The 14,698-nt window shown below is 38.4% G+C and overlaps 1 protein-coding gene across 3 annotated transcripts in view; it reads right to left on the reverse strand.

The window, feature by feature from the left end:
* LOC129370201 (cadherin-4-like) overlaps positions 1 to 14,698 on the reverse strand; it is a 252,522-nt gene that overhangs the window by 11,716 nt on the left and 226,108 nt on the right. For all 3 annotated transcript variants that reach the window (XM_055045967.1, XM_055045966.1, XM_055045968.1), the window contains 2 exons: positions 5,066 to 5,208; positions 257 to 496 (listed from right to left, as the gene is read on the reverse strand). In XM_055045967.1, coding sequence (XP_054901942.1) covers positions 257 to 496; positions 5,066 to 5,208 — 383 coding nt within the window. The remainder of the gene's footprint in view (positions 1 to 256; positions 497 to 5,065; positions 5,209 to 14,698) is intronic.

A 14,698-nucleotide genomic window follows, 5' to 3' on the forward strand; every position in this document is an offset into this window, starting at 1 on the left:
TTTATTTTTTTTAACAAATCACTTGAAAATCTGTTGTTATGGGATTCTCAAATCAGAAGTGGAAGCACAAAGTACAGTAATAAAGTAGTATAATACCAAACTGAGACAAAACTTCGACATGCACAATTTTCTCAGTTTCAGTTATCTACCTGCATCATGTAACATTTACAAGAGGCAATACACTCGCAAGAATGATCGAAAAATTTATGATAAAAATTTGATTTATTTATAATTTTTTTCAGAGGCAGCTACTCACCACTGATCCGTGCAATGGTCCAGTTGCGTCGGATGCTGCTGGGGAAGTTGGGCAGCTCGAAGACAAAGGGTCCAGCGTTGGGATCCGTGTCAGCATCGGCGGCAGTGATGTTGACACCATTGACATTTTTGTTCATCCTTTCGCAGATCTGAGACTCCCTTGGTACGAGCGCCGGGGGGTTGTCATTAATATCTATCAAATAGATCTGCAATGTGCCTGTGCCGCTGGCTTCAGGAGAGCCTGGGAGGAGGAACAGAAAGATAAAAAAATAACATCATGACAGAAGAAGAAGATGACAAGTGGAGATGTGTGCAGTGAAGGGGAGGACGAAGAGAGAAAACAGAGAAGTTGTGGCCCATCAGAGGAAATGTAAAAATAATGAAATATGAATAAAAAGACAAATTAAAAAGCAACAGACATGAGGTAAAATGAGCATTGTTCATTCATGGTTATGATGTTGGAGGTAGGAGTGCTGTCAGGCTGGGGAATAGTTTCAACTTTTGAAAGAAATACTTCTGACAGTTTTGCTTTTCACTTCATCTTTTGGCCTCACAGCCAAATCAATCCCATCACAGTCGATGCAGATGCAGGCAGAGCACAGCGAATCACACAGAGAGGGGTTAGGCACATTAATGATGACTGTAATATAACAAAACAGGTCCTTGTCGGCATGTATTTACACAATGCTGTGAGTCATCTTTGATACTGGACATAAAGGCTACTTTCTATGCAGCGAAAAGCTTTTTTTTTTTTTTCTGAAGACAAATGGGACTTTTCAGCGTAAAAAAGGGTACCCAGCATCAAATACAAAGTAAGTATAAAAAAATTGCATCAAAATGATCCACAGTTCTGGCCAGAAGCTGATACATTGGCTTTATCAAGCGGACTAATATCATTTCAATTCTGTCAGTTTGAAAACTCATTGTTTTTCCAGCATGTTCTGCTTACACAACATACAACTTGTGACTTGTGTGATTTTAATAAGCAAGCTTTGAGCACAGACGTTTGAATGTATAATGATTAACATATAATAACATTATGCGAGACATTAGTTTTATTGACAGTGGTTTTGGAGCATTACACAAAGTTGGGTGGATTAATTTGCATGTGATTTTCTTTTTCAAATCACCCTTCAATCAGGTGACATTTGTACATAATTTTATGTCCCACCAGGGCAACAATATTATGCACACAACAAGCAATAAGCCTGTGAATTGGCCCAACCATACTGGGTGGGGGGGTTCTGTGCTTAGTTTTGATAAGAATTCAAATGTTGCAGATATTTAAATTTGTGGTTACAATTGTTGATGTTAAAATGAATTGAATGCCACAGCCTCACTTGAAAAACAAAAGTCTAGCATTGGTAAAGTCTAATATGTTCTTGTTAAACAGAAAAAAGGTAATTACAAACAGCATACAGTGGATTTACTTGTGTTGTATTCTGTAAAATTAATTTATTTGACCTTATTCATTTAGCTGTTAAAAGTGAAACTGCTTTCAAAGATAAGCATGCTTTTTGTTTCAGGATCTGTTTAACACGCTTGCACAGTGGTACCGAAAAGTCTCATTACCTCAACGGCATAATTATTTTCAACAGCATCTCACAGGTAAAGCAGCTTATACACATGTGGAAATTGTGGCTTTGCAGTTTCAAAGAAATGTTGCACTTGATCCCACATTTAGTCTGTAGAAAGTCAACTTGTAAAATTTGTTCTGATGCTTTAGGCAGGCCGTAGCAGGTGCTGTTTCGACAGCAATACTGCCAGCTTTGGACTGCAATAACATGCACCGCTGCACATAGAAACACTCACATCCCATCTACAGACAAAATTTAGAAGCCGTTGTGTTGATTGAACAGAGTAACAGACCATTACCAACAACATTTATGGAAAATTGGGAATAAAGGATAGACATTTAATTGGGAAGTGAAATAGCTGAGGAAGAAAACAAGCATGAAAAGGTGTGTGTAGCAGCAAAATGAGACACAAAAAATTCCCCAAAAAAGGGAATTTTAGCAACATAAACCCTTGAGCTGCTTATTGAGAGAGCACCACGGGGTGACGACCCTTAGCTGCCTCCAATTACAAGTCATTTTACTGTCATGCCCTAATGGCGGAGGCGCTGCATGGACTCCTGCAACCTTCGAGCCCATCTCTGAGATCAGATCAGGGCAATGCAATTTAAAAAGATTTATGCAAATCTTACAGATCTGCCAATTAAGCATGGCTACAGAGCAAGACATTTCCCAAAGAGGAGAAAGGCACAGCTGAGGAGAGGTCAGAGTGAGTTTGTTGACTCATTCTGACCTTTGTGGTCTTTGTTGCAGATCACACTACATGTTTCATCTATTTGGACTACTCATTTGTAATTTAAAACAGATTTGTTTTGTAACGGCATCTAGACATATACCATGGATAAATAGAAACACATTGTAAATAGTTATGTAATTTTAATGAACAATTTATGTAGTAAAAAATATGTCATGTAAAGCTTGATAAAAAAAAAAAAAACACATCTGATGGAAAACTGAATACAACATAATGTATGATGGGCTTTAACCAAATTTGCTAGAACTTGAATACAATCTGACGGCTGTAGGAGAACTCCGTTATCAGCTTTGGAACAGTTTGAGGAACCTACAGAGAACCGGTGCTCAATGAAAAGTCTTAGAGGAGACGAGTCTCCATTAGATTCTGAATATGTTTCTGAAAATGCTGATAGAATTACATCTGATTCTTAAAAAAGCAAATGAAATCATCACAAAACTTGTGATGACTTTATGAAGTTTAACAGCTTCATAAAATCTTTAGCTGTGTTTGGTACATTAGCCAGCATAGATACTTCATTATATGTCACACATTAGATTTTAAAATTCAGAGAAAATGTCAAAACAAAAGCAGAAAATTAAGCAAAGCCAAGTTAATCCTAAAAATGCTATTAATAGAAAAATAAATGAAAACATTTTAAAGGGTTGTTTCTCATATATCTTGTCATTGTCTATTTATTTGACTGCCACTTTGACTGCATGAGGAATATTAACAACTTTTTTTTGACTACTTAGAAATATTTTCAGGCATCCAAACAACACCCAGGTCACAATTTTCATTACACATGAATATAAATGCAGAAACATGTTTCATAAACACAGATTTCCACACACATGGCTTTCAGAACAGAAATCCAAGACTTTTTTTCTCATTTTGTGGTACTGCTAATCCCAGTCATGTATGGGAGACATGTGGAAGCAGCTTGCCACAGCTGATAGGAGAATTAAGTGGGTTTTAACTAGCTAAATAAATAATTATGTTTGTGTAAATTTCTCAAAAGGATTTGTCTTAACTCTCTTTTTCGAGATGTCACGAGTGGAGAAAAGGCATCTAAGAGCTGACCATATGTTCTTTGATGAGCACATCCACATGTACAATACTATACAAGAATTTAGCAAAGGGGTGGACAGCAAGGGGGGAACTGGAAGTGTGCCTCTCACCATGCTGTCAACACCTCTTCGCTGTTCCTCTCTAATATTCTTACCATTTCGCAGCATTTTTACCATAATCTCTTCTCTGTTATTGCAACACCTACAAAATCAGATCTGCAGTAAGCATTTGCCTCCTCACAGATTTATTACGTTTTCGCTTATTTGTCACGCTTACATTTTTTAGAGTCCATCCATCCATCCATCCATCCATCCATCCATCCATCCATCCATCCATCCATCCATCCATCCATCCATCCATCCATCCATCCATCCATCCATCCATCCATCCATCCATCCATCCATCCATCCATCCATCCATCCATCCATCCATCCATCCATCCATCCATCCATCCATCCATCCATCCATCCATCCATCCATCCATCCATCCATCCATCCATCCATCCATCCATCCATCCATCCATCCATCCATCCATCCATCCATCCATCCATCCATCATAAATTAAGCCAAAAAAAAAAGGACATTTAACACAGTAAGAGGAAGTCAGCTTCTTAACCTCACAGTCAGCTGGACATATATTGATATTTTCAATCATTGCAATTGACTGCACAGAAACACACATCTAAACATAAAAGAAATACACATGAGAGCATTCACAGATGCAAACACTTAGAAATACTACTAAGTTTTTAGGCCGGTTCAACTTAAAGTAAACACAGCAGAGAACTGTGTGTCACTGATAAGGCAATTTGGAAAGGGGGAAAAGGCATTTCCTACTTGAAGAGAAAAAAAAAACACTCAATTCCAGCTGAGTAAAGTGGAACTTATTTGTTTGCTGTGATTGAGTTTGTGCTTGGTTAGGCTTAAGTTTCAACTTTGAGGCAGAACAAATAACACATGCAACAGAAATGACAGGAAACAGAGGGAGAAGTCAGGTCTGGACTGAAGATAAGAGGGTGGAGGAGAGGATCAGCAATGTGACCAGCTGTGTGAATCCAGGATTTTCTTTGAGTTAAGCTCAGTTGTTCAGTTCTTAGATTCTACATCCCTATTTATGCTTTTAAATTCAGACAAAAAAAGTTAAAGTTTGATTTACATTCCGATAGAGGGATTTTTTTTTGGACACACTCATGAGCTTGAACCTATAAATCATTGGAAATTTTAAAGTTCAAGATTCTAAGCTCCATCCATAGAACACAATTATCTTGATAGTTGCATTTCAATTAGTATCTATTTTGGGATATTTATATTATGTTATAAAAGGCAGTAAAAGACCAAGGACAGCAATTGTTTTTTCTTGGTAGTAAGTTAACCACTGCTAAACTAATAAACTATAAAGTGCAAACAAAGAGGAGAACAACTGCTTCTTACCATTGTCAGTAGCCAGAAACGTAGCTTCGTATATGTTGTTTTTTACGTAGACAGACTCCCGGTCCAGCATTCCAGTTGTTACAATCTGACCGCTGGTTCTGTTGATAGACAGCCAGTTTGCAGGGTCATTCAGCTTTGAATACCTAAACACACGTGGACAGATCGAAGGAGAAGTTAGCGTTGGCGGTTCTGCATCTATAAGCAATCATGTCTTTCCTCTTGTGTCCGTGAATAAATAGATTACCTCCTAATACACATCTGCAGAAAAATCACAACAGCCTGACCTTCACAGCATTTAATTCTTCATTGACTTCTTTCTCAGAGCCTGAAGCCTACAGTCAATTTCACCTCATTTTTTCGCTTGTGTGTACCAGGCAGTAATGTCAATTGCTGCCCTCCTGGAGCACTGCTACAACTGTGTGTGTTTGTCAAAGGTAGCATATTTTTCTAGGAAGAGTTTGATTTAATGTGGGATGCGATTAAGCTGTCGAACTGGGTAGTACACATGCATATTTAGCTCTTTCATGTCTGCAGATGTGCATGAAGGAGCCGTAGAGACTCATTGATGGGCTCCTGGTACTGATCAGTGAACAGGAAAGTCGATATGGTAGCAGGTGGCAGCAGTACTCTGGGATCAGAGTGGAATAGGAACAAGGGATCATCTATGGGATTGAATCCCCATCGTCGCTCTGATCTCAGTGTTCTGGTTTTTTAAGTTTTTGTTGCTTTCCGCCTTTTCTATGCTTTCAGTTATATCTGATCCCCTCCTCAACTCATGTCGCCTCACCTCATCTAGCCATAGTTGGTATTCATACATTTTCTTATCCCTGTGTGTATCCTGTCATCCTTGCCTCGTTTGCGCTGCGATACAGAGTTCACCATCTGCAACCTCTCTTAACCGCAATCTCACTTTCACATGTAAAAGGATCATCTGTGAACATGTGACACCTTGACCTCACACAACAAGGTTTCTGCATCACTGTGATTTCATTTACTAGAAGTCAGGTAGGCCAGATGGACTACTTTTTATTCCATATATCCGTCAGGTTTTAAATGTATCCGTACTGAAATGGATTTGACCTTCTTTTTGCTTCTATGTTTACTAAACTGCACTTTAGTGCAAAACCTGCTTTTTATTCGTCATAAAAAATACACATGGATATGATTCTGCTTAAATGGAGACAAAAAAAATAGCTTTAGAAGGATGGGTGGCAGCAGGTAGTAATGACCAGGGTGTAAGGCAGAGAGTAAAAGTTCTCCCCTGCAGAGAGGGCGGTGGGATTTTCCCAGCAGGCAGTGGGCACGATCCCAGGAACAGTGAATTGCAGAGAAGGGGATCATGCTGGTGACATTCCCACACTTTAAACAGCTGCAGTTAAACAAGGTAGTCTGGCCTACACCCACAGATTGTAAAACCATCACCAGGAACTCAGTGAACTCAGATATAAATGTAAGTCGGGAGGAGTGGAAGAGAGGGTGAAGGAAATGAAAAGATGGTGAGTTGAAATAGGTGGGAGGAAAAAGACACAGAGAAGAAGAGATTTAGAAATACTTGCATCACTGTATGATCAAATTCAATTGTTACAGTTAGGACTGATGTGATTCCTGCGGCACTTTAAATTATTTAACTCCAATGCAATTAAGTGTTTTTTAATTACTATTCCATTTTTTTGCAATAAACAAATGACAGAAGAACAGTTCAACTAATTAAATACTGCTGAACTAATCTAAGAAGGCTATTATCAAAAATGTAAACCTGAATTCTACTTTCAATGACAATTGAAGTCAATTATTCATCTCCCGAAATACAATTCCTCATAAGAGGACACATATGCTAAAGATCACCTGATGCAAGCAATCAAAAGGGTCATTAGTTGCATCATGTGTGCTTAAGATAGGACAGCTCCAACATCTGATCTGTTGAAAATAATGTTTCATTGCATGATAAGATAATGTAAGCCATTATCTTGGCTTATATAATTGTTTAAAGAAAGATGTCATTGCTTTGCATACTAAAGGAATAAGATCCAAAAAACAGTAAAGTCACTGGATATTCAGTAACACTTTATTTGACGGATCGTGAATGAGACTGTCATGACACCGTCATAAACATGACATAACACCTGTCATAAGCATGAGTAAGTCTTCATGAATATTTATACCTGTCATCATAAAGTGTCATTCAGTAAATTATGATACTTTTAATACAAAGTTGACATTATTCAAAATGACATTTTAACTTTGTATTAACAATGTCATAAATTACTGAATGATATTTTATGACAACAGTCATAAATATTCATGAAGACTTATGTACATGACAGGTGTTATGTCATGTTCATGATGGTGTCATGACAGTCTTATTCACAACCCCTCAAATAAAATGTTATCGATATTCCTGCAAATATAATTGGAAACATAAGTTGCAAACTTTAAATAAGTTTAAATGATGATTTCTGGTTGGATGAAAAAGAGGAAGCTTTGTACAGCTGCCACCAGATTTGGAATCACGAGCATCATAAGATGCTATATCTACCACTGTCATTGAAATTAGCAAGTGTTATTCAAATGCTACCGTGATGATCAGATAAAACCATGACTTAGCTATGGAGAAGCTTTTATTGCACCAACAAAAATACTGTCATGTCTGTAAGTTGCAAACTTTTTTTTATAGAAAAGTCAATTTTAAGGAAAAATAAGAAACAGTGTGACAGCAGCTTATAGTTTCAACTTGAAGCAATATAATGGTCTAAATTATTCCCAAAATTACCATAGTGGCTCTCCAGAGAGAAGGGCAAATAATAGTGATTGGTGATGAACAACTATAACCTCAAATGTGTTCACTAATCTAATCTTGTCATCTAATCTTATAGAAGCAATATACATGTAATATGCTGTATTTCCTAGTTCAGAGAGGTGCACAACAAAATAGACCTTTTTGTCAAAATACATATAACCCAAGAAAGCCAAAAATAATACCTAATTACTAAGTCTTAACTTGACAAACCTTAAACACACTTTGTAGAACATATCCAAAAAGGTGTCGCACTGACAAAGCTGTTTCTTTTCCATCATCTGTTCAGTTTTGTCATTGCTGAATAAATTGATTCAAATAAGATTGATTTATCATGTTTTTGTTTTTCTGTTTTTTTACCTAAGAATGTGCTACTCTAAAAAAGTGAATTTTTTAAATGGCTTTGGACACCAGCGAGGCCAATAACAGCAGAGGGTTCTGTAAGTTAGCATGTCTTCTTACACTTAAAGAAAAAAAATTAGAAACGGATTGGTTTGATGAAGACAGCGGGTAAACATTTTTATAGCAGTTAAACTGTCAAAGTCAAATTTTTTTCAACAACCCGAAGTCTGGTAAGCAAGATTTCTGTCAAAACATGACATGCTGCAAGACATTGTAACTGTCAAGTCTGGAATAGTTTCGACAGCTCAAACCAACAACTGCTTCATTTACTTTTCTGTTTGTTATAATATCAATTGGCAGACATAAGATGTAAGATGTTCATTAGTCATGCTTCGCAAAAAAAAACATGCAGATGGGTGACAGAGACATTATTTTAGTTGTTAGAAATATCTTTTGTGTAAAATTACACATTTAAAAACGATCTTAAATAGAAAGTGCATAAAGAAAACAAATAGTTTCATTTCCTGAACAACAAAGACAATCCATTCTGTCCTAGGCATATGCAAAAATGGAACTGAACCTTCTGATTAATTAAAAAACAACAAAACACACATAATTCAGTCATAAGCCAGTAATTTTTTTCTAAGCACAAGACTAAGTTGGATAAGCAGTCCTCACAAAACAAAGCAGTTAAAAGAAAAAAAAGCAAAGTCGTAAATTCTCTACATGGATGACCACAGTCAGCATTAAAACAGAACATAACTTTACTGTTCAAGTTATGTTCCCTAGAATTTAAGGTAGTTAATATTCTGTTAATATGAGTCAATATCACTTCAGAAAATAAAAATGTCTGGTTTCTAAGATATTAGACCATCATAGTCGAGGTTAAAAAAAGCCAACCTCTGGTAGTAAACATGAAACAGACAAACAAGTTGCTATAAACAGCAGACACCGGCAATAATAATATCAAAAGAGAAGCATTGTTTCTATAGGTTTGTCTCTACATTTATTGGAACTACTTAGAAAATGTCTTGTTGGTTAAGTTTTCAACAAGATAACTTAACCAACAAGTTATCTTGCTCACATCCTTTCTTAAAACAGAGAGGACATGAGCAAATGTTAACTTGGCACTTCTGCAATTATCCTGCTGATTGTCAGCAGAGTGTGATGTAGTTTTGCTAAAGACCTTTTGTAGCCAAATGTGACATAACAGAGAATATTTTAGTAATGAATAAGCTCACTATTATAACTAGTGAGTAAAATACATAGAACACATTTACAATACAGTGCAGATCACATGATGCTGATGAAAGACAGTGTTCGTATTTACAAAAGACTTTCTTTACTTTCATATAAAATGCACGCACATTTTAAATGCATGCACATATAAAATGATTTTTTTATTAAAAATCAATTCCCTTTTTTTATGATACACAGGTGAATGTCTTAAAATTCAAGTACAATTTTCTACACATTTCTGTGTAGAAATTTCCTGCATTAACCACTTCACTAGGTGATTTTTTTAAAATTTTTCTATTTGTTTTTGCTTTGCTAAAAGAAATAGAAGCATAAAAAAAAAGAAATTTTACTTATTAGAATTATTGTTCTGCTGCAGTTTTCCAGAAAATTAGTTGTGTGGTAAGCTGACGCTACAGGTTGTGCGATCACCTCCTGCGCCTCATTTGCAGTGTTTTTCCATGTCTCTTCCACCAGAAGGCTCATCTCATTTGGGAGTTGGGAGGTGTGTGAGTACAGCTGGATGTATGATTAGGCCTGGCAGGTTAGTGATCTTAGCAGGCAGCAGGGAGAGGTATGACATTTATTTTTCAAACCCCCGACCCTGAGGATGAAAAATGCATGTCTCGAGCTTAGCCAAGGCGGTTTGGGTAATCATTTATGCCAGTGTCTCCAGTCCCATATCTCGACCTTACTGGTTGGGTGTATGACAGGTGATGCACGATGCCTCCCTGTCCCTAACTCTTTCTCTCACTGGCCTAACCACAACGGGACACTTCAGACTTTCTTTTCTTTGACAAGCACCTGTCAAGTTCAAACCTTGACCCAAAGTCAGCTCACTATCCATGGCTTGTTCCTGCCTGCCACTCTTTGCTTCTCTGCAGTCCCCCAAGCCGTTTTCATCTTAATTTAAACTTTCAGATTTTCCTGAAGTTTCCCTTTAGTTGTCTAATTGTCTGGGAAAACCTTTATGTGCTTATCATTTTTATTATATGTTTATAGATCACAAGATGATCTATAAACATAGACATGATTTCTCTCAAGAGATTTTATGACTCCTTGACAGTGAACATTTTTCTCACTGTACTCAATCCAGTTTACATCATTAAGTGATTTCATCTGATGAACAAAGTCAAAAGCTACATGAACAATCATTATAATGACATGAAGAGCTAATAAGAAGTTTCTAATGACACTAAAGTTACTAACTAATTTCTTCTATTGGCTCAAAATGAATTTTTCATACTTTGTAAAGAGTCTGGAAATGATTTGCTCATCCCCAGTTTAAAATATAAAGTACTTAGAGCAATCAAAACTCAGCTGTATAATATCCCACTGAAAAGAAAATCTTAAAATGAACAAAACCTGTGTTTGTCAAAACAGAAAATAAGGAACATTTCTAATGTTGTTTAGCATCAAAACCTCCTTGGATTTAGACATGTTTAATACCCCATTGCTTTAAAATAACATACAGTTTTCTGAAAAAGTCCACGATTGGAGATACAAGGTTTCTGCTTGGCATTGATGATATGACAGTGAATCACCTATTCCACAAAATATTACATGTAAATCCTTTTAAAAAACAGTAAAACAAAACAAAAACACGACTTTTGATACATTTAACAAATGGACCAAGCAGTGGGATTGATGGTGATCCTGTCCAGGTAATTTCAGCTTGTCCCCCCAAGCTCATGTTTTTCTTATGTATAGAAAAAAGTCAAAGGGAATTTGTTTTATTTTAAAGTGAATATGCCAGACCACTTCTAAAAAGCAAAATTGATTTTAAATTGATGCAGTTCGATGCTTCAGAAAAGGAAAACACACAAAATCAATTACTTGAATGCCATTTAAAAAGGGAGCAAAAACAAGAGAGAGAAGGAGAGGAAGAAAATGTCAAACAGAGGGAGAGACGGCCCAGCTGGTGGCTTTAGCATCTTTCTAAATTATAATGTACACCCAATTTACTCTCATCTGCTGTGAAATTAACTGGGAAATTTATTTAGATATGTTCCCCCCAAAGAAAATTAGAAAACAGGAGCTGCATAGCGTGAGGTGGCATTAATCCCAAAACGAACATCCGTGTTATCGTCTCAATTGCATATTTAGGCCCGAGCAGCTAAGCGCTGCGAAGGCCTATTGTTTCTGTACTGTTTCTTATTATTAGGCCCGAGCAGCTAAGCGCTGCGAAGGCCTATTGTTTTCCTACTGTTTCTCCCTCCAAATGAATTGGCTTTTTGGGGGCTTTATCATATTCAAAAACTCACCAAACTTGGCGGAGGCCTTAAGCCTGTTTCAAATTTACGTATTTTAAAGTCGTCGCAAAAATTCCACAAGAAATGGCTCAATAGCGCCACCTAGAAATTTTCAAAGGACCCTTTGCTATTCACTTACTTCATCGTAGAGACATGAAATTTGGTACACTTGTAGAGCTCCCCAAGATGCTCAAAATTTACAATTAATGTCATAGTGCAAGTATCACAGGAAGTCAGCCATTTTGGATTGAAGGTCAAATTTTCACCCCATTTTTGCCGTTTACAGCCTTCGTATTTGATCGAACTCCTCCTAGGGATTTCGATTGATCGGCTTCAAACTCGGTCAGTCTGTTCATAAGGCATGTCCCATCTAAAGTTATCAAAACTGTGAGTTTTTGAGTATGCTGAAGGGGGGTTAGCAGGGGTCAAAGTTCACCTACTCGCCATAAAAAAATAAACTGCTATATCTCCTACACAGAAATGCACAGAGGCACCAAAGTTACTGTGATTGATCATCATCGGCTGCCCTACAATACCCTATGGTCGAATGATGACATCACTTAGGGCCACGCCCCTGAGAACAGGAAGTGTAATGTTTTACTGTGGAAAGTCGCTATCTGACCCCTTTGACCTCATCAACATGAAACTGTGCCCAGACACAGAAGACATGTTGGTGTATTGAGGATTCCAACCCCGACCAGCTTCGATTGAGCAGGTGGGCGTGGCTGCATGGCGAGGTGACCTGTAACGCCATCGCCATACGTTTGGCTCTGAATACCACATTTTTGGGCCCAGCTGCTCCAATTTCACAAAGATGGATCCTCATCCACTCCCCGACAGGAATCCATCACAATATTTGGTGGGCGTGGCCTAATTTCTCTATAGCGCCCCCTAGAAAACTTTAAATGATCAGCCCCAAGCCATGCTTTAACCTACAATTACGAAACTTTGTACACGTGTGTACCTTGTCAGGACTTACAAAAAAGTCTCTTGGAGCCATGGTCTAAACCCCAGAGGAAGTCAGCCATTTTAGATTGAAGTTCAGATTTTGATCCCATTTTTGGCGTTTATAAACCATTTCAGTAATTCGCCACTTGGGGTCAGTATTGCTCCACAAATGAAACAGCAGATAAACAGAATGAAGAACAATATCAGTATTTCGCCAGTAGGTGTCAGTGTTCCTCCACCAATGAGAAACAGATCCACGGGCGATGGGCGTGAAAACTTTGTGAGAGCGTTGCCATGAAATTTCTAAAAGGATAGAAATGTCTCAGATAATTTTTGTTCAATTAAATCATGCAGTAAATGTAACGTTTTCTTACTTCTTACAAACCATTTCAGTAATTCGCCACTCTGAGTAAGTATTACTCCAACAATGAAATAGAGTTCTTTAGAAACACAGCTGAAAATGATGAAAAATGACGAACTGTAATATTTCGTCATGTGCATACGATCGGCTGTAAATGACACGTGGATCATCCGACTGACGCCAAATTGGATACGTATGACCTTTGTTGACCTCTAAAGAGAACAACAGCATTGAAATATATTTTGACTCCACTGCGCGTCCTACATTAATCCGCCAGCTATATTTCCTCACTAAACCAATGAATCTGCACCACATTTTTTGCATCGTCAAGGAGCGCATCCGAACGCATCAGTGCGTACCGCCTGGTGGACGGGCGCGGAAACTGCGCAACAACTTCTGTGTTAGCACGTGGCCAGCGTTGATGGAATCTGAGCAACAGCTTCCGCGGTGCGGGCGGAGGAGCTGAAAACTGCGTGAGAGCTTCTGTGGTGGCTGGCGTGAGGCGGCGGTTGCTCGTACCCCGCGGTGGCAATAGGCCGGAGCGGCGCTTGGCTGCGAGGGCCGTTCGAGGCTGCTTGCAGCTTTAATTATTATTACGATTCTCCCTCCAAATGAATTGGCTTTTTGGGGGCTTTATCATATTCAAAAACTCACCAAACTTGGCGGAGGCCTTAAGCCTGTTTCAAATTTACGTATTTTAAAGTCGTCGCAAAAATTCCACAAGAAATGGCTCAATAGCGCCACCTAGAAATTTTCAAAGGACCCTTTGCTATTCACTTACTTCATCGTAGAGACATGAAATTTGGTACACTTGTAGAGCTCCCCAAGATGCTCAAAATTTACAATTAATGTCATAGTGCAAGTATCACAGGAAGTCAGCCATTTTGGATTGAAGGTCAAATTTTCACCCCATTTTTGCCATTTACAGCCTTCGTATTTGATCGAACTCCTCCTAGGGATTTCCATTGATCGGCTTCAAACTCGGTCAGTCTGTTCATAAGGCATGTCCCATCTAAAGTTATCAAAACTGTGAGTTTTTGAGTATGCTGAAGGGGGTAAGCAGGGGTCAAAGTTCACCTACTCGCCATAAAAAAATAAACTGCTATATCTCCTACACAGAAACTCACAGAGGCACCAAAGTTACTGTGATTGATCATCATCGGGTCTCCTACAATATCCTATGGTCAAGTGATGACATCACTTAGGCCACGCCCCCTGAGAACAGGAAGTGTAATGTTTTACTGTGGTCGGTCGCTATCTGACCCCTTTGACCTCATCAACATGAAACTGTGCCCAGACACAGAAAACATGTTGGTGTATTGAGGATTCCAACCCCGACCACATTCGATGGAGCAGGTGGGCGTGGCGGCGTGGCGAAGTGACCTCTAACGCCATCGCCATACGTTTGGCTCTCAATTCCACATTTTCGGGCCCAGCTGCTGCAAACTCACAAGGATGGATCGACATCACCTCCCCGACAGGAATCCATCACAATATTTGTGGGGCGTGGCCTAATTTCTCTATAGCGCCCCCTAGAAAAATTTAAATGATCAGCCCCAAGCCATGCTTTAACCTACAATTACGAAACGTTGTACACGTGTGTACCTTGTCAGGACTTACAAAAAAGTCTCTTGGAGCCATGGTCGAAACCCCACAGGAAGACGGCCATTTTAGATTGAAGTTCAGATTTTGACCCCATT

Source organism: Poeciliopsis prolifica, unplaced genomic scaffold, assembly GCF_027474105.1.
Source record: "Poeciliopsis prolifica strain line A6 unplaced genomic scaffold, Auburn_PproV2 SCAFFOLD023, whole genome shotgun sequence".
NCBI lineage: Eukaryota > Metazoa > Chordata > Actinopteri > Cyprinodontiformes > Poeciliidae > Poeciliopsis > Poeciliopsis prolifica.